At 59.5% G+C, this 19,256-nt stretch overlaps 2 protein-coding genes across 2 annotated transcripts; both read right to left on the minus strand.

The window, feature by feature from the left end:
- Positions 1-543: 543 nt before the first annotated feature.
- On the minus strand, positions 544-6,580 carry SCARF1 (scavenger receptor class F member 1; the record flags this gene model as incomplete). The annotated part of the gene is made up of 10 exons (XM_087954542.1): positions 544-1,935; positions 2,496-2,657; positions 2,827-2,951; positions 3,254-3,553; positions 3,652-3,780; positions 3,990-4,211; positions 4,337-4,862; positions 5,189-5,290; positions 5,543-5,604; positions 6,120-6,580. Coding segments are annotated over 10 exons (2,496 nt in total), but the record flags the coding sequence as incomplete, so codon positions are not given.
- A 497-nt stretch (positions 6,581-7,077) lies between these two features.
- RILP (Rab interacting lysosomal protein) lies at positions 7,078-19,130 on the minus strand. Its single transcript, XM_087955554.1, is given in 9 exon segments — positions 7,078-8,065; positions 8,914-9,009; positions 11,406-11,531; positions 15,496-15,656; positions 16,251-16,406; positions 16,484-16,605; positions 18,489-18,503; positions 18,506-18,596; positions 18,930-19,130. Coding segments are annotated over 9 exon segments (1,023 nt in total). The 5' UTR covers positions 19,035-19,130; the 3' UTR covers positions 7,078-7,914.
- Between the last annotated feature and the right edge of the window lie 126 nt (positions 19,131-19,256).

The raw sequence follows: 19,256 nt of genomic DNA on the forward strand, positions 1-19,256 counted from the left end.
GAGCTTTGGAAGTCATTCATTCTTCCAGGCTGCACATGAAGAGCTTCCAGGCTCTTGAGAAGGGAGGGGAGGGGGGAGAGGCCAGCCTGATAAGGTCTCTGCTCCATCTGACCCTGGAGTAGTGGAGTAGTTGTGATTGCAGGGAAGCCAGGCAACAAATTACAACTCTGGCCTGGCGGGTTGATTCAGACCGCCCTGAAGGAGGACAGAACCCATGTGAAGTTGTGATAACATTCAGAGCCAAAAACAGCCCCCACCCCTCTTCGGAGAACCCAGGAGTTCCCACCAAAGAGAGGGCGAGGGTGCAAAGGCTGGTCTGAACACAGCTCAGATCTGGCTTTTTAATCAGGGCCAGGGGAGCCCCCTGAAATGCAGGTCCTGGGCCGCATCCTGATACTTTCCTTGGTGCTCTGGGCAGAAGTAACTGGCCTGCTTCAGTCACAGTTCAGCAGAACACCCCACTAAGTACCCCAAGGTTTAGTGAACCATAAACCACTGTTGGCTCCAACAAGGGGACAGGCCAGGAAGAAGTAACTGGGGTTTAGTAAACCTAGAATCATTTTAATCCCAATCCAGATTGAATCCATACAGTCCATACAGTCTTAACTCTCGTTCATCCTTTTGATGAATGTTTTGTTTAGGTTGCCCCTGGCTCTTCCAGGTCTCGGTTTGGCCAGCGTTTCTGCTCAGGGGTCCAGTAAGGTTGGGGGGGGCGAAGGCTGCCCCTTCCGCCTCTACAGATACAGCTTCTGCCCAAGACTCCTGCTGTGTTCTGCCAAGGGCCACCGCCCCCTGCTGGCCACCACTGGCAGCTCCCCAGACCCTATCAAGGCTGGGTATCCACAAGAGAAAGAGTCCAACTGTTGGCAGCAGGGGTGGCAGGTGCCCGCAGTTCCAGGCCAGTTGCTTTATCAGGGCAATGCAGCGACTGAGGGATACCCAAAGAAGCACCGATCCAGATGCCAGACTGTTGCCAAGGACTTTTCTGAGTGAAAGAGAAACATCAGGCCACTCCAGGCAGGCTCCGGGTTCAGCGTCTTCAGTGGCGAGGGACGCCTCCTAAAGGACTGAAGGTTAGGGGCCCACTCCCTTCTAGGACAGGGCAGGATTGGCCGCCTCCACGCAGGAAGCTTCTCTCGCCCCCACCTTGTTTGTGGGAGGCAGCTGGACGTACCTGGGCTCCTGGGGCCAACCCAGAGGCAGGGCACATCTGCTCCCCTGGCTGTGCCCCTCTGGGGGTGGGGGTGGGGGTCACGGCTCCAGGCTGCCACCGCTCCCTCCCGCATCCACCTGCTCGTCAGGAGCCAGCAGGCCTTGAGCTCCCACTGTGCTGGGGTCCTTCTCTGGGGCTGGCTTCCTTGAGGTGCCCTTTGCAGCATCCAGCGCCTTCCAAGGCAACTTCTGCAGGCTTCTTGGCTGGGCAGCCGCCTCCTGCCCACTCCCCTGATGCTGTTGGGCAGCCGGAGGGGGTTCTTCGCTGCCCCTTCCGGCTTGGCCCACGGTCACATAAATGGTGTTGATACTGGGCTCATGGACGCAAGCTTCCACAGTGGCTGCATCCGGGGCCCCCGCTCTCTGCGCCAGGTGCTGGGAGCTGCCAGGATGGTGGCCTGCAGGGGCCCAGCCACCGTCCTCCCAGGGAGCTGGTGCCACGTTCTCGTAGCAGCTTCTGCCCGGGAGTGGCATGAGGCCCCGTGGGGCGGTTGACCTGCAGAGGAGGAGCTCCTTGGACTGAGCTCTCGGAGGCCGGGCGGGGCTTCCGGGTGGGGTTGAGGGCCTCTGGGGGGCCCCTGGGGCTTTGAGGGCCAAAGTGGGTCCCTTCTGCAAAGGAGACGGAGGGCCGCTTGCCCTTGGCGAGGCTGGAGGTGCGAGGGATGGCGAAGGGCGAGGGGTGCAACGCTGCTGCCCCGGGGAGAAGGCTGCCCTCTGGCAAGGCTGGAAGAGCAGAGAAGAAGAAAGGCCGCTGCGCTGGGCTTACCCAACCAGGACAGTCTCTGCACCCCAACCAGGTGTGGTGGGGCAAGGGGTACAGCTGGGCAGGCGGCCTGCTCAGGGGCCTCATCCCACCGCACTTGGAGGTCATGGCACACCTGCAGCTGAGCCTCACCTGCACATTAGGCCACAAGCATCTCCTTCCCTCCAGGGTTGAGCCAAGGCAGCAGGGCCACAGCCTCCCCTCACCCCTAGGCTTTTGGTAGGAGATTGGACAGCCACTTGTATGAAATAGTGTAAGGCTTTCTGCTCGTGCAGGGGGTTAGACTAGAAGACCTTCAAGGTCCCTTCCTGTTATTCTGTCTGCATTCTCCCTTCCTCCCAAAGGGTCAGCCGCGAAATCAGGGTGGGGCCCTCGGGGATTGCCAAAACTGGCTTTGGGGCCGGAGGGTCCTTCTCCCCGGTTTGGCACTACGACCCTTTGGCAAGCGGTGACAAGAAGATAGATTTAGGCTTACTGGGGAGGGGACCCTGCCTCTCCCCCCCCACACACACACTCCTACCTTCCCTGGGAGGGGGAGCAGACTGCGGCCCTTCTTGACGGCCCCCCGTTTCCTCGTTGGCTCCCTCGGAGGAGGAGCCGAAGGAGCTGTCCCAGGGCCAGGCAGTGGATGTTGGTTCGATGAAACTGGGGTTGAAGGGGACCTCCGGGTCTCGGTGGGCGACTGGGGGAGGGAGGAGAAGCGTCAGAGCACGGCTATCGGGCCCAACCCTTCCCGCCCCAGGCCCTGCCCCTCAACCCCCTTGAGCTCCTGGGACAGCGGGCAAGCGGAGGGAGGGGGCCCAGGCAGGCAGGCCCCTTGGTGCTGGCGCTCCTTGGGGGTAGATCCCCACCTGTCACCCGTGGAAGCTTCGAGCCCCCTTGTGAGAAGCAGGGCCAGCCGGAAGGGAGGCTGGGCAGCCCGGCCATCAGGCGGTGCTTCACTGGAGGGAAGAGATCTCGCTCGGCCCCTGGTGCCCTAGGAAAGAGAGGGACCCCGTTTTCCCTGCCCAGGCCTCCTCTGGCCGGGCAGGGGCTCATTGCACTGGAGTCCCAGGGTGGCTTGAGGCAGGAGGTGTAAATGGAGCTTTTCAGCCCCCTCCCCGTGTTGGACTAGACTGAACCGTCTTCCCCACGGACCCTGGGTTGTTCTGCTCAAGCCCATCTTGGATGGGATTCCATCCAGTCCCAGGGAGAACACCATGCACACCCCTGCGGTGGACCCAGCCAAAGAGGGTCCATTCGGGCTCTTCTGGCTGTGTGGGGGAGGGGCCCTCTCACCTGACCACAGAGGCTGCCCCACGGCAGCGCTGGCAGCAGCAGAGGAGGCCCAGCAGGAGGAGCAGGAGCAGGAGGGGCCCCAGGATGCCTGCAAGGAGGAGCCCCGGCCTCGGGCTTCTGGGAGAGGAGGAAGAAGTCAGAGCAGTGAGGAAGCCCCCTCCCCAAGGGGCACCTTCTAGATAGGCCTCAGGCTCACCCGGTGGGCAGGCTCCGGAGACGGGCTGGCAGGCTCCCCCTGCACAGGGACAGGCCGCAGAACAGTTGGGGCCATGGGAGGCTTCCGGGCAGGTCTGGTTGCAGCTGCAAAGGAGGGAGGCAGAGAGAAAATGGGGCGCACGACTGGGGGGGAGTGCAGGACATCCCTGCAGCCACAGCCCCCCACCCCCACCCCTCGTTACCTGGTGCCCCAGTAGCCAGGCTGGCAGAGGCAGGTCCCAGAGCCAGGATCACAGCTCCCATGGAAGCAGTCGGGGCAAGGGGACCGGCAGCCCTCCCCAAAGAAGCCGGGGGGACAAGGGGCCTCACACCTGCAGCAAAGCCATGGAGGGCTTGAGGGGCGGAAGCGAGGAGAGCACAGGCCTGCTCTGGGGCAGGAGCAGGCCCCCCACTGGCCCCTTCCCTCCCACAGCCCTGCAAGGCTTCTCCTTGCTTGCTTTTCTCCCTGTTTCCGGCAGCCAGAAAGACCCCGACGGCGGCGGCAGCTGCTGGTGCAGAGGGCCGAGGCTCACAGCCCCACCTGGCCCCCGTGAATCCTGCCTCGCAGTTCCAGCATCGTCCTGTCTGCGCTTGGCAAGCCTCTCCTTGGAGACAGTGGCGGGGGCACGGCTGGCTGCAGTTCTCTCCATAGAGCCCTGGAGGGCATGGCTGCCTGCAGTGGGTCCCGTTCCAGCCAGGGTCGCAGGCCAGGCAGGCCCCCTGCGTGGGGGAACAGGGCTCTCGGTTTCTGCAGTGGCCACAGCTGCAGGAGAGAAAGGGCGCAGGTGGCAAGTGGGCACCCTGGCAGCCCAGTGCTCGGCTTCTCTGCTCTTCCCTGGCCTCTCTGGGTGGGCAAAGGGCACCCCAGTCTCCCCTGAGGCTCCTCACCTCTGGGCACACTGGAGTCCATAGGTCCCCTCAGGGCAGGCCTCTGTGCAGCTGGGGCCCCTGTAGCCAGCATCACAGGTACAGCGTCCATCCTGAGGGGCGCACAGGCCGTGCACACACTGGCAAAGGTGCTGGCAGGCTGCCCCCCACCACCCCGCCGTGCACTCGCACCGCCCGGACTCCTGGGCGCAAGGCGATCCATTGCAGCTGCAGAGAGAGGCGCACCGCCTGCCCCACCAGCCCCGATGGCAGAGGCAGCGTCCGGTGGCTGGGTCACAGCGGGAGCCCAAGCGATTGCACTGGCACTGCCTCCGACAATCAGGGGCCCACCAGCCTGGATCACACCGGCAGGTGCCTGTGACAGGGTGGCAGTGGCCTCGCTGCCCACACAGGCAGGCCGACTGGCAGAGTGGCCCCCACCAACCCAGGTGGCAGCTGCACTCTCCGCTGGCTGGATGGCACCTGCCTTGGGGGTGGCAGCTGCAGCTCTGCTTGCAGTCTGGGCCCCAGAACTGCTCCGGGCAGCCTGAAAGAGAAGCACAGGCCTCTTCAAACCCTGGACCGGGCCCTCCCCCCACGGTAGGGTGGCCGGAAGCAGGGTCTGTCAGAGACCCTGGTGCCCTGCCAACTTGGGAGCGCTTTCCTGCCCAGCCAGGCCAAGGGGATCAGGAGGGAAGTCAGCCCACAGCCAGGGCAGGAAGGTGGGGGGTCGCCCTCGGCTGATGGTGCCAGCACAGAGTTGGGGGGAGGGGTTCTCCAACAGGCAAGGAAAGCCGTAGTCAAAGTTGCCTACCGACCCCCTCGGAATTGGGGGAGTGGTTTCTTGGCTTGCCCCCACTGGGCGGTACTCACGGGCGTTGCAGTTGGCCCCGAAGAAGCCCGGGCGGCAGCGGCAGACTGCCGGGCGAACGCAGATCTCCCGCTCCTGGCAGGCGTCGGCGCCCAAGCAGAGGGCTACGGGGAAAGGGGGGGGGCGAGGTGAGGGGACCTTCTCCTCCCCTCAAAGCATCAGCACAGCCGCCGCCGTTGTCAGTCGGGAGGGGGACACCCTGCAGCTCTGCCCCGCCCTTCGGCCTTCCCCGGGGCAGAAGGAACCGCGTCGGGCCTGGGTCCCTGCCTGGCCTTTGCCCCTCCGCCTTCCCGAACCCCAGGCGAGGGGGCGGTGGGCGTGCAAGCAGGAAGCCTCTCGCACGGAGAGCAACTCACCGAGGGGGCACTCGGGCCCCACTTGCTTCCATCCCGGGCAGCAGACGAGGGCGGGCGGCAGACTAGCGGGAGAGAGACCGGCCTGAGCCAGAGAGCGCGGGGGCCCCACTTTGGCCATAGCTGCTCGGCCCTCCTCGGCTGAGCCACCCGCCTCCTCCCTTCAGAGGCTGAAGAACCAGGAGTCAAGCGCTGCCGGGCCCGCCGGGCGAGCAAGATCGTCCAGCGCGCTCCGAGGCGAAGCGGCGCTGCTCCAGGATTCTTGGCGAGGCTCAAACAGCCCCAACAAGAACCGGGAGCCTCCGCCGGGCTGCCCCACGGCTCCCGGCTTTCCCGCCCGGTCCGAGCACGGGAAGTCCGCTGGGGCCTCGGGCGGACCTTAGCGGAGACTGGGCGGAAAGGGAAGGCGCGGGCGAGGGCCGGGGGAGAGCCGCAGACGGCAGGCGAAGCCCCGCCGGCGCCCTTCGGCCCCTGGAGCGGAATCGCCCCGCCCCCGTCGGGGTTGCTCTGCCCGGCAGAGCGGAGCGCCCCGAAGGCCGTCGGCGAAAAGCGGGACCGGCCGGCTCTCCCCCCTCCCTACCTATCTTCCGCCACGCACACGTGCCTTCCCCGAGCTCCAGCTTCGGGGAGCCGCGCCCGGGGTCCGGCAGGCCGAGCAACAGCAGCAGCAGCAGCGGCGGCAGAACCCAGCGGCGCTCCATCGTCCCGGAGGCCCGGCTGGGAGAACTTGGGCGGCCGCGACCCTCCGCGCAGAAGCGCCTCCCGCTTGTTTCCTGCGGGTCTTCCTGAGGAAGCCGGCCGGGCAGAAGAGGAAAGGGGCCGGGGAGCATCGTCGCCCGAGAGGCTTGGCAGGGTGGTCTCTGGCCGGGCCCCTCCCGGATTCTGCAGGAGGCCTTTGGGAGGCCCCGCACAAGGCAGCCTCCCGCCCAGCGGAGCCCACGGGGGTGGGGTGGGGCCGGGACAGACGGACGGACGTTTTGTCTCATGGATTCTGGCAGAACTCCAGGCTGGGACCCGCCCTCCGTATCCACGGGCCCCAAAGGGTCAACGAAGGGACCCCACGGAACCCGGATTGGTCAGATCGTCTGAAGTCCGCGCAGGAGCAGCAGCGGTCAAAACCCCAAGCAGGACTTTGTTTTGTTCCAAGCTAGACGAGCTAAACAAAAGAAACGAGAGAGCCTCGTGTGCCTGTTCTTGTCTGGGACCAGATCAGCTGCCCCTTCCACAGTGAGGCTGAGCAGGAGCCTCCCCCCACGACTGACCTTCACTTCCCCTGCCAGCTCCCCCCACACCAGTCTCTGTCTAAGCATCACAGTTTCCTCCTGAGACCTTCCTGGAGGGTGGGGGGAGCATTCTTGTCTCCCCCTTTCCTGGAGGTCAGAGCAGATGTGCACGAAAGGCTTGTTTTGAGTGGGAGGGGGGCACCTTGGTGGGGTAGGGCATCCTCCTACCTGGCCATGCCTCCTCCCTCCACTTCAGTCACAGATGGGGGCGGAGGGTGATTTCCACTTCCTCCCAAGGAGGCTCTTCATTCCCACTTGCACATTTTCCTTTTAATCATCCTTGTGGTTTTGGTATTGGTTGCACACTAGCTGGCTATCCGGGAAGACTGCAGGCGCAGGACAATGGACAACTCTTGTTCCAAGCGGTTCCCAGAAGGCACAACTTTGTGTGGAGGGAGGGTCAGGTCAGAGGTGGGATTCAAATGTTTTAACAACCGGTTCTGTGGGCGTGGCTTAGTTGGTGGGCGTGGCTTGGTGGTCATGTGACTGGGTGGACATGGCTTGGTGGTCATGTTATTGGCTGGGCGTGGCCAACTCAATATCACCCACATTGAGGCACGCATCTCCTTGCCTGGCCTCTGCTGACTGTGGGGATGCTGCAACAGTCGTAAGTGTGAAAAATGGTCATGAGTCATTTTTTTCAGAGCCATTGTAACTTTGAATGGTCACTCCACACAAGCAAAGTACCAGCAAAGGAGGGAAAAAAAACTCCAGAGAAGTTTCTGAGACAGGAAGTCTAGTCCTGCCAAGAATGTAATAAGGGTTAACAGAGAGGCAGTTTCTGTAAGCAACACCAGAATGTTTCCTTCCTGCCTTCCTTACAGGATTAGCCCAGGAATTTCTTCTAACAACCGGTTCTCCGAACTGCTTAGAAGGTTAACAACCAGTTCTAGCGAATAGTTGCGAACTGGTAGAATCCCACCCCTGGGTCAGGTGGAGGTTGTCCAGGATGGAAACCAGGCAGCCGGTTCTGGGCACAGCCCCCGCTGGGCAGGTCCTGACTGCCTTCTGGAGAGGCGAGGGGTCTGGGAGGGCAACCCCCACTGGGCTGCTCTCCGTGCTTCCCAAAGTGTCAGCAATAAGTGTCCCGACTCAAGGAAGTAGGGAAGAGGAGCCACCGGGGGGCATTTCTTCCTTCTCCTCTCCTCCTGGACCCACATCTTCTGCGTTGATGATCTCCCAGGTTCCTGGCCTGCTTTCCGTGGGGCTGGGCTGGGAGGTTCTGCGATACCACTGGTTGAAACTGGGAGGGGGAGACACAGAGGAGACCCCTGAGAACCGAGAGCAAGAAAATGCCTTTGTCCCTGGGGCCCCCGGGGTTCTCGGCAGGGACTGGCCTTGCTATGGGGAGAGCTGCACGTGAGTAGGGATGCGGTCAGCGCCACCCCAGGCCCCTCGGCATCCCAAGCCAACCTAGGGTGCTTGGCCCAGTGGGGAGGTTGCTGTCAGGAGATGGGCAGTTCTAGTCCCGCCTTAGGCATGAAAGGCAGCTGGGGGACTTTGGGCCAATCTCTGTCTCTCAGCCCAACCCGCCTCACAGGGTGGTTGGGGGAGGGGGGGGGAATAAGAGGAGGGGGGAGTACACTATTCACCACTTTGAGTTACTTATATGAAAAATAAAGACGGGAGATAATAAACAAACAAACATAAATGCAAAAGAGTGATTCTCTCACTCGTGGAACTCGGAGCTCCTTTGCTCTCCATCCGGAGTTCCTGAGGCTATGAGGGGAGAAGAGGTGCCTGGCATTTATTGGTGCCGTGAAGAATTTAGGAGGTCACCCCGGTCCAAAATGCCCCCCTCCCCCTGGAGTCTGGCTGATGAGAGGAGGTGGGCCTTGAACTCCACCAGGAGTTTGAGGCTTTGTGGCTGGACTGGGAAAGAAACACCACCTGACTTCCCTGCTCCGGCCATGAGACCAGAAGCTGCTTCCTCTATTAAGCCAAAAGCTACACCTTCCCAGGAGGGGTTCCCAGAAACTCCCCGGCCTGGTGGTCTGCCTCCTTCCCTTTGTCCCCAGAGAGACACTCTGGACCCTGGTAAGATTCCCTCCCAGCCCAGCAAGAGCCCCCTTCTGTCCATCCCAGACTCACAAGCTCTTGATCCTGGACTCGGGCAGGTGGCCATCGGTGCAGTCAGAGCCAGGGAAGCCTATCGGCCACCCCTCGCCTTCCTCTTCCTCTTCCTCCCTGAAATAGAGCAGGCATTGCAGACACCTCAATGAGCTGTGTGAGTTTGTGTGCATGCATGTGCTGGAATTGCGGGGGGGGGGGGGCATTTCCCTGGAGTGCTGCCACTGCTAGAACCTCTGGACCATCTGATTAGATGAACGGCTGCACTTCGTGTATCTTTCTCCCTTTTAATTTTGCACCCTCCTGAATGAACCTCTTCCTAAACCAGGCTGGTTTTCTTCGAGTTCCCTCCTTCCCGAACCGCAGGAGATGAAACGATGGCACTTACAAACTACTGAAGGATACACACGTCTGATCAAACAGCCACTTTCCCTGAAAGTATATTACCACGCCAAGTTATTTCTGAGACAGAACCAACTTGGAGAAACTATCTGAGGATACACACTTCAGCTTAGTTTCATCCGATTCGCTGTCTCTGCCCTTCCTGAGCTGTTTGGGAGAACCTGCCTTGGGTGGCTCCACCTTCCAGTCAATGCAGGGAGCTACAGAGCACCAGCCTCACCTCCCTACCTGCCCAGAGTCTGGAGTTGATCAGGAAGAGATGGATTTATACAGGTGAGTCAGCACCGCCTAGTCTGGCAAAATGTCAGGGGCAGCCATTGTTCGTTCTTTCTCAGGCCAAATGCCCTCTCTTCACCCCGAGTGGGCCAAATTAAGAAAATCCCCTTTCCTCTCCCCAACTCCAGGTGTGCAAGAGGCCAGGTCCTATTTGATCTGGCTAGGCCAAGGGGAGCGGGACTGCCAGATTCTTTGTAGCTAGTGGGTTTGCTGGAGACCACACATTTGCCAGGGAGGGAGGGAGGGAAAGAGAGGGAGGGAGAGAGGAAGGGGAGAGAGAGAAAAAAGGAAGGGAGGGAGGAGGGAGAGGAGAGGGAGAGAAAGAGCGGGAGAGAGGGGGGGGGGGGAGAAAGGGAGAGAGGGAGGGAGAGGAAAGAGGGAGAGATAGAAGGGGAGGGAGAGGGGAGGGAGGGGTAGAAGGGAGAGGGAGCGAGAAGAAAGAGGGAGAGGGGAGGGGAAGGAGGGGGGAGGAGGGAGAGAGGGAGGAGGGAGAGGAAAGAGTGGGAGAGAGATAGGAGGAGAGGGAGGGAGGGGTAGAAGAGGGAGGGAGGATTGTGGGAGAGGGAGCGAGAGGAAAGAGAGGGAGAGGGGGGGGGGAGGAGGGGAGAGAGGGAGGAGAGGCAGGGAGAGGAAAAGAGGGAGAGAGGAGGGAGGGAGAGAAGGAGGGTTAGAAAGGAGAGGGAGGGAGGGAGGGGAGAGAGAGGAAGGGAAAGAGGGAGAGAGGAAAGGGAGGGGTGAGGAGGGAGAGGGAGCGAGAGGAAAGAGAGGGAGAGAGATAGGAGGGGAGGGAGAGGAGGGAGGGATAGAAAGGAGAGGGAGGGAGGAGGGGAGAGAGGGAGGGAGAGATAGGAGGGGAGGGAGGGAGGAGGGGAGGGACAGGAAAGAGAGGGAGAGAGAGGGAGGGAAAGAGGGAGAGAGGAAAGGAAGGGAGGGGAGAGGAGTGGGAGAGAGGGAGGGAAAGAGGGAGAGAGATAGGAGGGGAGGGAGAGGAGGGAGGGATAGAAAGGAGAGGGAGGGAGGAGGGGGAGAGAGGGAGGGAGAGATAGGAGGGGAGGGAGGGAGGAGGGGAGGGACAGGAAAGAGAGGGAGAGAGAGGGAGGGAAAGAGGGAGAGAGGAAAGGGAGGGGAGAGGAGGGAGAGGGAGGAAAGAGGGAGAGATAGGAGGGGAGGGAGGGAGGAGGGGAGGGACAGGAAAGAGAGGGAGAGAGAGGGAGGGAAAGAGGGAGAGAGGAAAGGGAGGGGAGAGGAGGGAGAGGGAGGGAGAGGAAAGAGGGAGAGATAGGAGGGGAGGGAGGGAGGGGTGGGAGAGAGGGAGGGAAAGAGGGAGAGATAGGAGGGGGAGGGAGAGGAGGGGAGGGAGAGGAAGAGAGGGAGAGAGAGGGAGGGAGAAGAGAGGGAGAGAGATAGGGGAGGGAGGGAGAAGGGGAAAGAGGGAGAGAGATAGGAGGGGGAGGGAGAGGAGAGGGAGGGAGAGGAAAGAGAGGGAGAGAGGGAGGGAAAGAGGGAGAGAGGAAAGGGAGGGGAGGAGGGAGAGGGAGGGAGAGGAAAGAGGGAGATAGGAGGGGAGGGGGAGGAGGGGAGGGAGGGAGGGAGAGGAAAAGAGGGAGAGATAGGAGGGGAGGGGGAGGAGGGGAGAGAGGGAGGGAGAGAGAAAGAGAGGGAGAGAGATAGGAGGGGAGGGGAGGAGGGGGAGAGAGGGAGGGAGAGGAAAGAGAGGGAGAGAGATAGGAGGGGAGGGGAGGAGGGGGAGGGAGAGGAAAAAGAGGGAGAGAGAGGGAGGGAAAGAGGGAGAGAGGAAAGGAAGGGAGGGGAGGGGGATACCTAGGGAGACCCACCTGCCCGCTGCCGTCTCCTCTTCTGTGCCCAGCATCTTGGCCCAGATTTTCTTGCGCTGCTTCCTGATGGCAGATTTCACGGCATGCAGGAGGAGGGCAGGGACTCGCTCCCCATTAAGCAGCTCCCTGGAGGCAGAAGCAGCTCAGTTTCAGGACTGGTATGGGGGGCGGCAGGTGGGGGTGGGGGGAGGCAATCTACCCCTCCTGTAATAGCTGCGAGAGGATCCAGGGGTCCTAGTGGGCAGCCATTTAAATAGGAGCCAGCCGTGCGTGGCAGCTGCCCAAAAAGCCAGCGCAGTCCTAGGCTGCCTCCACAGAGGGGGATCAGCTCAAGGTCCAGTCCTGCTTTAATCAGGCCTCGGTAGGAGCTACGCCTGGAACCTCCTCGCATTCCGCTCGGGTCCCAGGCTAAAGATGAGCCATGAGTGGGAGGCAGCTGCGAAAGAAGCCCCTGCTGTCCTCTCTGTTCTGGCCCGGTCAGCTTGGGCTAAGAATACGCATCTGGGCACCACGTTTTAGGAAGGTGGGAGGAAAAAGACAACAAACAGTAGCAGAGTAACAGGTCCCGTGACGGGACCTTGGAGATCTTCTAGTCCAACCGCCTTCAAGCAGGAGAGACCATGTCAGTCTCTTTCTTAAAGCCTCCAGCAAACCGGATGGACTTGACTAGAGAGGCAATTGGGGACCACTGGGAGGTCCAAAGGGCTGAGGACAGATTGACTGACATTTATTTATTTATTTTGGCCCTGCCCAACTCCACGGTCACCTGGACTGACTCACTATATAAAAAACAAAATACAAATGCAGTAAGATAAATACAAAGACAATAAAGGGAAATGACAAAATGGCCACCGGAATGTCTGCACCGCATGTCAGATCCTAGGGTGGTCGCTAAGAGTCAACACCAGGGAATCGGTCGGATGAACTGAACGGCCGGGTGGGGGGACGTTCGGCTGGACGTTCCAGGAACATCCCTGGGTGGGAAACAGGCGTTTTGCCATCGCAGGGGAGGGTTCCGACGGGTGGCAGAGCCTCTGCGGTGCCTTGTAGATGATTGCGGATAGATGCTGGTTTACTGCACTTTGGACAATGTCGGGCGGGGTATTTTTTATACTATCTTTAGATTATACAATGGGGGAGTGTAGATTTAGTTTTTTATATTTTAATTACTGTGAGCTTCTCAAAGTCATATATTTTATTTTTACATTTTTTTATTAAATGTATCCCCCCCCCCCATCTCACCAGTAAGGCAACTGGGTGACTATTTCAGTTGGATGGCTACATAAACTAAATAGTTTTAAGTATATAAGAAAGAAAGAAAGCAAAGAGGGCTGAAATATTCCTTAACTCCTGGAAAGCAAGATCGTATTCAAAGCAACCCAGGCAAACTTCTGCCCGAGACAGAAGAAGGAGCAGCGAGTAAGCTGCCTAATGACTCTCTTACTATGGTCTTCTCTCTCGGAAGTAGAGTTTCCAGTCTTCCTGGGAAGTTTGTTTCTTAAGCTGGCTCACCCCAAAGGTCTTGGCCCAAACTCCCTCCCTCACAAGCCTCTGGCTCTACCAACACCCTGGTCCTGCCTCTGGACCTGGTGCAGCTTCTTGGTTCACTTCTCATGCCGTTAATAGGCAGCGACAGACAGCAAATGCCGCCTTGGCAAAGAAACTGAAGAAACAGTGGATGACCTGGTTAGCTGCTGCAAGAAGATCAAACAGACTGTAAGCAACAGCACGACAAAGTAGCAACACTGGGCATCGGAAGACCTGCAAGAAATATCCCTTGCCTGCAAGCAAGAACTGGTGGAACCATAAAATAGAGAAAGTCACAGAAAATGAAGAAACCAACTTGCTCTGGGATTTTAGAATTCAAACAGACAGGCCCCTGTCTCTCCGGAGACTCCAGAGTTAACAATTGTCGGTAAGAAAAGCAAAAAAGGTTTGGTCAGTGGACATTGCAGTACCTGGAGACAGCAGAAGAGAAGAGGAAGAACTGGAGAAGATACAAAACACAAAGGCCGGCAAATAGAAGTAAAACAACTGGGGCAAAAGAAAGCAAAGGTGGCACCAATCGGCATAGGTGCTTTGGGTGCAATCCCAGAACATCTGGACCATCACCTGATCACCATCAGCATCGAAAAAATCCCCATCGGTCAATTGCAAAAGGCAGCCTTCCTGGGAACAGCTCATACCTTTAAGACCATCAAACAACCCCACCTGCCCATCCCAGGTCTTGGGGAAGGACCAGATATAGGTGGATAAACAGGTCAGACCCAGCGGCTGACGGTGCGACCAACAATAACTTATATATAGCAACCTCTTGACTACAGAGGATCAAACCCTGCAATTAGCGGTTTCTGCTGTTCTGCAAATTCCTTGGGAGACAGACCAATCTCACCATCAATAAATAAAATCAAACGTTATTTTATAAAAGAGAAAATGCAATAACTCTTTTTATATTAAAATGTAAACATTCCCAGTGGGGATTAGGATAACCCGATCATGATAAAATGATGCTTCTGCGTGAGATTAAAAAAAATCCAATGATCCAATTACTGAGCTCAGCAACGAAACTGCTTGTAAATTATATTTTAGCTCAAAAGAAGTTAATAATAAAGTAGTTTTCTGGGAATACAAAAAGTTTGGAATTAAAAAAAGTTGATTACGCAGAATTTTCTACCTGTAGAGACATACAAGACTTAACATACGCCAGTGTTCAAAATTCAAATGCAACTTTCTGGCTAAACACTTTAACCCCATTTTTAAAGATAATCAGATTCCTAAAGGAAATGTCATTTGCTTGTTTCCTGAGCTTTTTAAAAGCTTCTTATATTAAAGGCTCAGGAGAACTAAGTTAATTCTCTCCTTTTTCCTAGCCCAGGGACCCAGCTTCTTTCACTCTTTCCTCTAGCTTAAAACAAACATGGTTTTTGGAGACCATCTAAAACCAGGGGTGACAGGATAGCAGTCTTCCAATGTCAAGGGGGGGGCTTCAACCTCTTCCCCAAAGCCCTGCAGGCAGGACAAGAAACTAATCAAGGAAAGAAGCAACCTAGGAGGAATTTCCTAACCGTGAGGACAATTAACTAGCAGAAGGGTTTACCCCGGAAACTCTGGCGGCTCCAACCCTGGAGGCTTTTAAGAGGAGTCTGAAATGATCCAGGGCGCCATACTTAAGCAGTAGGAGGTTGGACTGAAGGCTTCCCAGGTCCCTCCCAACTCTGTTATTCTGGGTCATTCTAGCTCCAGGTGGGCTGGCTCCCTGGGCAGGTGAGCAAGGCCAGGCCTCATGGGGGAGAGGCAAAGGGGTCGGGGCTAGGACAGAGCTTGGCCAACTGGAGCTTCCTGGAGAAAAGAAAAGCGCAAGGAGATGTGGCAGCCATCTGTACCAAAGGGCCACCAAGCGGATGACCAGGTGGGATTTTCCAAGCTGGTTCCAAAAGGCGAGAAACAAAGCGTTTCAATTGGGAGTGTTTTGGTGGGAAGTGTTTCCGGACACGGAGCGCTCTTTAACTGGCTTGGGGGCTGGGGGCCTTGGGGGTAGGTGTTTTCGTGGAGGCTGGACAGGTGTCTCTTGGGGAGGGGCAGTGGAGGATTCCTGCCCTGGAGGGTCTCCAAGGGACCAGCCCCCTCCTTTGGGTGGGCTGGGGGCTCGGTCTTCTGAAGGAAGGCAAAACCCCCTCTGCTTTTCAAATGGGGGAAAAGTAAGATTACAGCAGCACTGTAGGGTGAGGCTAAAGGTTGCTGATTTTGTCTTAAGAAGAACTTATTATTCCTTTGCTTTTAATAGCCACCCAACCCAACAAGCCCCACTCTTGATAGCCAAAAGCTTTCTAGCAGGGGAAAAAGCCAACTCTTGGCAGGAGGCACCGAAGAAGAGGGGTGGTCCCAGGGTTGGTAACACCCCGTATTTCAGCAGGGCTGAATTCCGCCCCCCCCCCCCATAGAGGACCCTGCAGCAGCTACTCCCTGCAACCTCCCTGCCAGAATCAGTCCAGCTCTCCTGGAGCAAAGGCAGTTGTGGCGCTGCAATGGGTCCATCAGGAGAGAAGCTCTCCCTCCCCCTACCGCAAAGTACCCGGGGAGACTGACTGACCGCTGGTAATAGGCCAACTCCTCCTCCACCAAGAAGAGGCTGGTCTTGAGCTCGTTGCGTTCTTGCAGGATCTGCTGCAGCTCTTCCTTCGAGAAGGTGCGCTGGTCAGGCGAGTGTTCTGGGGGGGCTGCAGCCCCACCCACATCCCCCTCCTCCTGCTCCTAAGGAAAGATGGGGATCGGATCGTTTACATTGCCGTGCTCCGTGAGCCACCCGGGTCAGGCCGAAGCCGTGAATCAAATGGTTCGTAAAATGAAGCCGGTCAATGGCCACCTCCTTGTGGGCAACCCCTGGAAAGTGCCCAGGCTGCACTCCGGGTTCCATTAGCCTCGTGCTCCTCAGTGGGACCCTCCCCTCCAGCGCTCCCCCTCATCCCAAGACTACTTGGAGCCCAACTGAGAAGGACAAAAGGTGCCGTGGGGAGGCACCGACTACGATTTACCTTGGAGAAGCCGTCCGGAAGCCCTCCTCAAGCGGGGCAGAAACTCAACAAGGCCAGGCAGGTGGGGAAGCCTTTGAAAAAGGCCCAGACTGGCCCTCCCCAACTCCCTGGGGTCTTCCTATGGAGCTGGCTTCTGATCTGGTCTACCTCGTAAGGCTGGCAGTGCCCACCATAGTTGTCCACAGGGCTCTTGTTCAGGCAGACGGAGGAGGAGGAGGAGGAGGAGGGGCCTGGGAGGCCAGGGCCCCTCTAGGTGGCGCTGGCCCCGAGCCCCCTTTGCCCTCCCTCCAGGCGCCTGCTCTGCCCCTCTCACCGTGGGGGCGCCAGTCCTGGCAGGCTCTGCTGCTTCCCAGAGGGCCTCCGCCTCGCCCTTCCTCTCCAGGGTGCTCCTGAGCTGGGCCTGCACCACGGCCAGCTTCCGGCGCAGGTTCTCGTTCATGGTCATGAAGCGGTTGAGCTGCTCCTGCAGCTGCGGAGACAGACCCACAACTGCCCTCAGCAACTGGGGGAGCCCCCCCAGCCCCCACCCGGACCCGTGGCACTCACCGCCTCTGTGTCCCAGGCCTTGCGCTGGATCTCGTGGTCCTGAGCGCGGATCTTGTCCCGCTGGCGGTCCACCACCTGCTTCAGCTGCAGCATCAGCACCCGCTCTCGGTGGCCAGGGCCGTCTGGGGCAGCACAGAGAGCGACGCTTTGGCTCAGCTTTGAGCGAAGGACCCTGGCGAGACTGGCTCCCGTTGGCGGCACCCAAGGGCAGGAGAGGGAGCAGCAGAGGGAGACCCTGAAGGAGGGGCCAGCTCGCCTCCCCCACAGCTGCTCCTCAACCCGGCTGCAGCAGGCAGGACATCGGGTGCCCTGGCTGCCCCTCCTGCTGCTCTGGCCCAAGGGGGCTCTGAGGGATGATGCCAGGGACACACCCCACTCTTCAGCCACTTTCCCGGTCAAGAGTTCAGGGGGGTCTAAGTGGAAGCCCACCGGCCGGATGCGCCACGGGCAGACCACGCCCACCCCAGTTCTGCGAAGGGGGAAAACGTCATGCTACAGCCACATGACGCCGCAAGTTTGACACCCATGCCCTACAGCATTCCTAGGGTGCGTTTATTTATTTACTTATGTTTGTTTGTTTGTTCTTCAGACCCATAAGCTCCCAATGACGCTGCATAGCTCACAACAATCCAAACAAGGAAATTGTAATAAAACCCATTAAACAGAAGATGGAAGACGAAAGATGGCCAGAACCATGGATGGAAAAGAAGGAAGGATCTCCTCTCTCTCCAAAGTTCTGTCAGTGGGAAACCACTGTTTGTTAAATAAACCCAACGTCAACTCATAAAATATTCCTGTGGTCTTTTAGAGTTGCCCACAGAAAGGGAGGGGGAAGCAGTGGGCAGCCTGCAGTCCATCAATGGTTTCAAAGATAGTTTCTAGGCGACCGAAGTTTCTGACTGAGGACTCTGGGCTCTGGGCGTGTCCCACTGGAGCATAGGAATTACAACACACGATACAGGGGGTGGGGGTGAAAACCAAGGACAAGGGTGACAGGGGATGATGTGCCTCAGAGTCGGCTGCACCTGCAGCACCGGCATGTTTACTCCTGATAAATCTTCTTTCGTTTGAAAACCTGGCTAGAGACTCATGATTTAAATGGCAGCCCTGACACCCAGCTGACCAGGTCTGCACGAATGGTAAACTCACAACCACATGACTTGCTAAACCCAAACCAAGCAAACCGCCTGACAGTCTCTGAGCGCCTTCAGCCATCCAGCTGGCTGGGGCGAGTCCAACCCCCTCCCCGGGGAAGAGTCTGGATGCCAAAGGAGGAGGCCCCTCTCTCCTCCCCGCCAGGGAGTGGCACCCTAGTCTAAGGCAGCGCCAGTGGGTGTTGGGCACCCCACCAAGGCCACGCCTCCCTGGATGCTCAGATTTTATTGCTGGCTGAGCTACAACTCCTGATGCACGACTGGAAATTTCTGGGGACGGGAGCCTCCCTCTCCTTCTTTCCAGTCCAGCTTGATTCCCGATTCTCTCCTGGCTCGTCCAGCCAAGAAGCCGGGAGCAGAACCGCACGTGGGAGGCCAGGAGGCTGCCGCTCTCCCCAGGCAGGACACACCTGGGCTAATGACTTAAGCAACCAGGCAAGATTTGCGGAACACCCCCCCCCCAGAGAAGCCTGTTGGGCAAATGCAGCTGCTCCCTCTGCGTCACAAGCCCACCCGAGGGGTGCAATCGCCCACTGCAGTCTCCCAAGCTAAGTGCGGGTCCGTGAAAGGATGCCCTCTGCACCACCCCCACCACCCCCGCCCTCTGGTCGGGGCACCACTAGGGCGGCAGGAGGCCTCTGGGGCAGCCGACACTTCACAGCATCAAAACAAGGAAGTCGGCCAAAGGGTTGCTGGAGTTTCCCCAGCTCAAAGTTCAAGCGAAGTGAACGCAGCAGGTGGATGCGGAGAGACTCTGGCAGAAGCGGCGCCCTCCTCCTCCTCCTCCTCCCCAAAGCAACGGCCGGGGCTTCGCCCTCGAGGAAAGTCCCCCTTGCCCGGCCCGGCCTCACCTTCCTGGGCTTGGCCCCCGCCAGGCGGCTCAAGGCTCGCTGCTGCTCCTCTTCCAGCTGGAGGCGCCGCTCCCGCTCCCGGGCTTCGGCCAGCTGCTGCTCCGCCACCTGCCAGGGGAAGAAGCGCACCGGCCGCTTCGACCGGCGTCAAGCGCTCCGGCTCCCCTCGCCCGCCCCGATCTCCCGCCCTCCCTCCGTCCCAGCGGCCTCCGGAGGAGGAGGAGGAGGAGGCGCTCCTGACCCGCGGCAGAGCCGGGCGGCCGGTGCCCAGCCGCGGGGAAAGGCCGGGGAGCGCGCGGGCCTCCGCACCTGCCGCGAGCGCTGGACCGCGGCGGCGCCAGGCGCTTCCCCGTCCGACGGCGCGCCCAGCAGCAGCAGTTCGGCCGCCCCGCCGAGCCCGCCCGCGGCCAGCGTCTCCAGGAGCTCGAGGAGGCGCACCACCTGCGGGACCAGCCCGGCCAGGGCGGCCGCCCCGAAGCGATCCGAGAGCCGCTGCAGTTCCGAGCCCAGCGCGGCCGCCAGGCGGTAAACGTAGGCCGCCTCCATCCGGCCGATCACCGCGCTCCGGCCCCGGCCAGGCGACGGCGGCGCGGCCCCAGCTCGGCTGCAGAGCGCGGCCCAAGGGCGACCGACTGCGCTCGGGCGGGCGAAGAGGCGGCGCCGCCCCGCCTTCCGCCTCGCCCCGCCCCGCCGGGACTCGGCCTACCGCTGGCCCAGGCGCGCGGAGGGCGGGGAAGCCTAACCGGAGGCCCCCAGTGGTTGAGACGC

The sequence above is a fragment of the Notechis scutatus genome, chromosome 1 (genome assembly GCF_049901735.1).
Source record: "Notechis scutatus isolate UNSWTSFEM ecotype Mainland chromosome 1, rNotScu1.2, whole genome shotgun sequence".
Classification (NCBI taxonomy): domain Eukaryota; kingdom Metazoa; phylum Chordata; class Lepidosauria; order Squamata; family Elapidae; genus Notechis; species Notechis scutatus.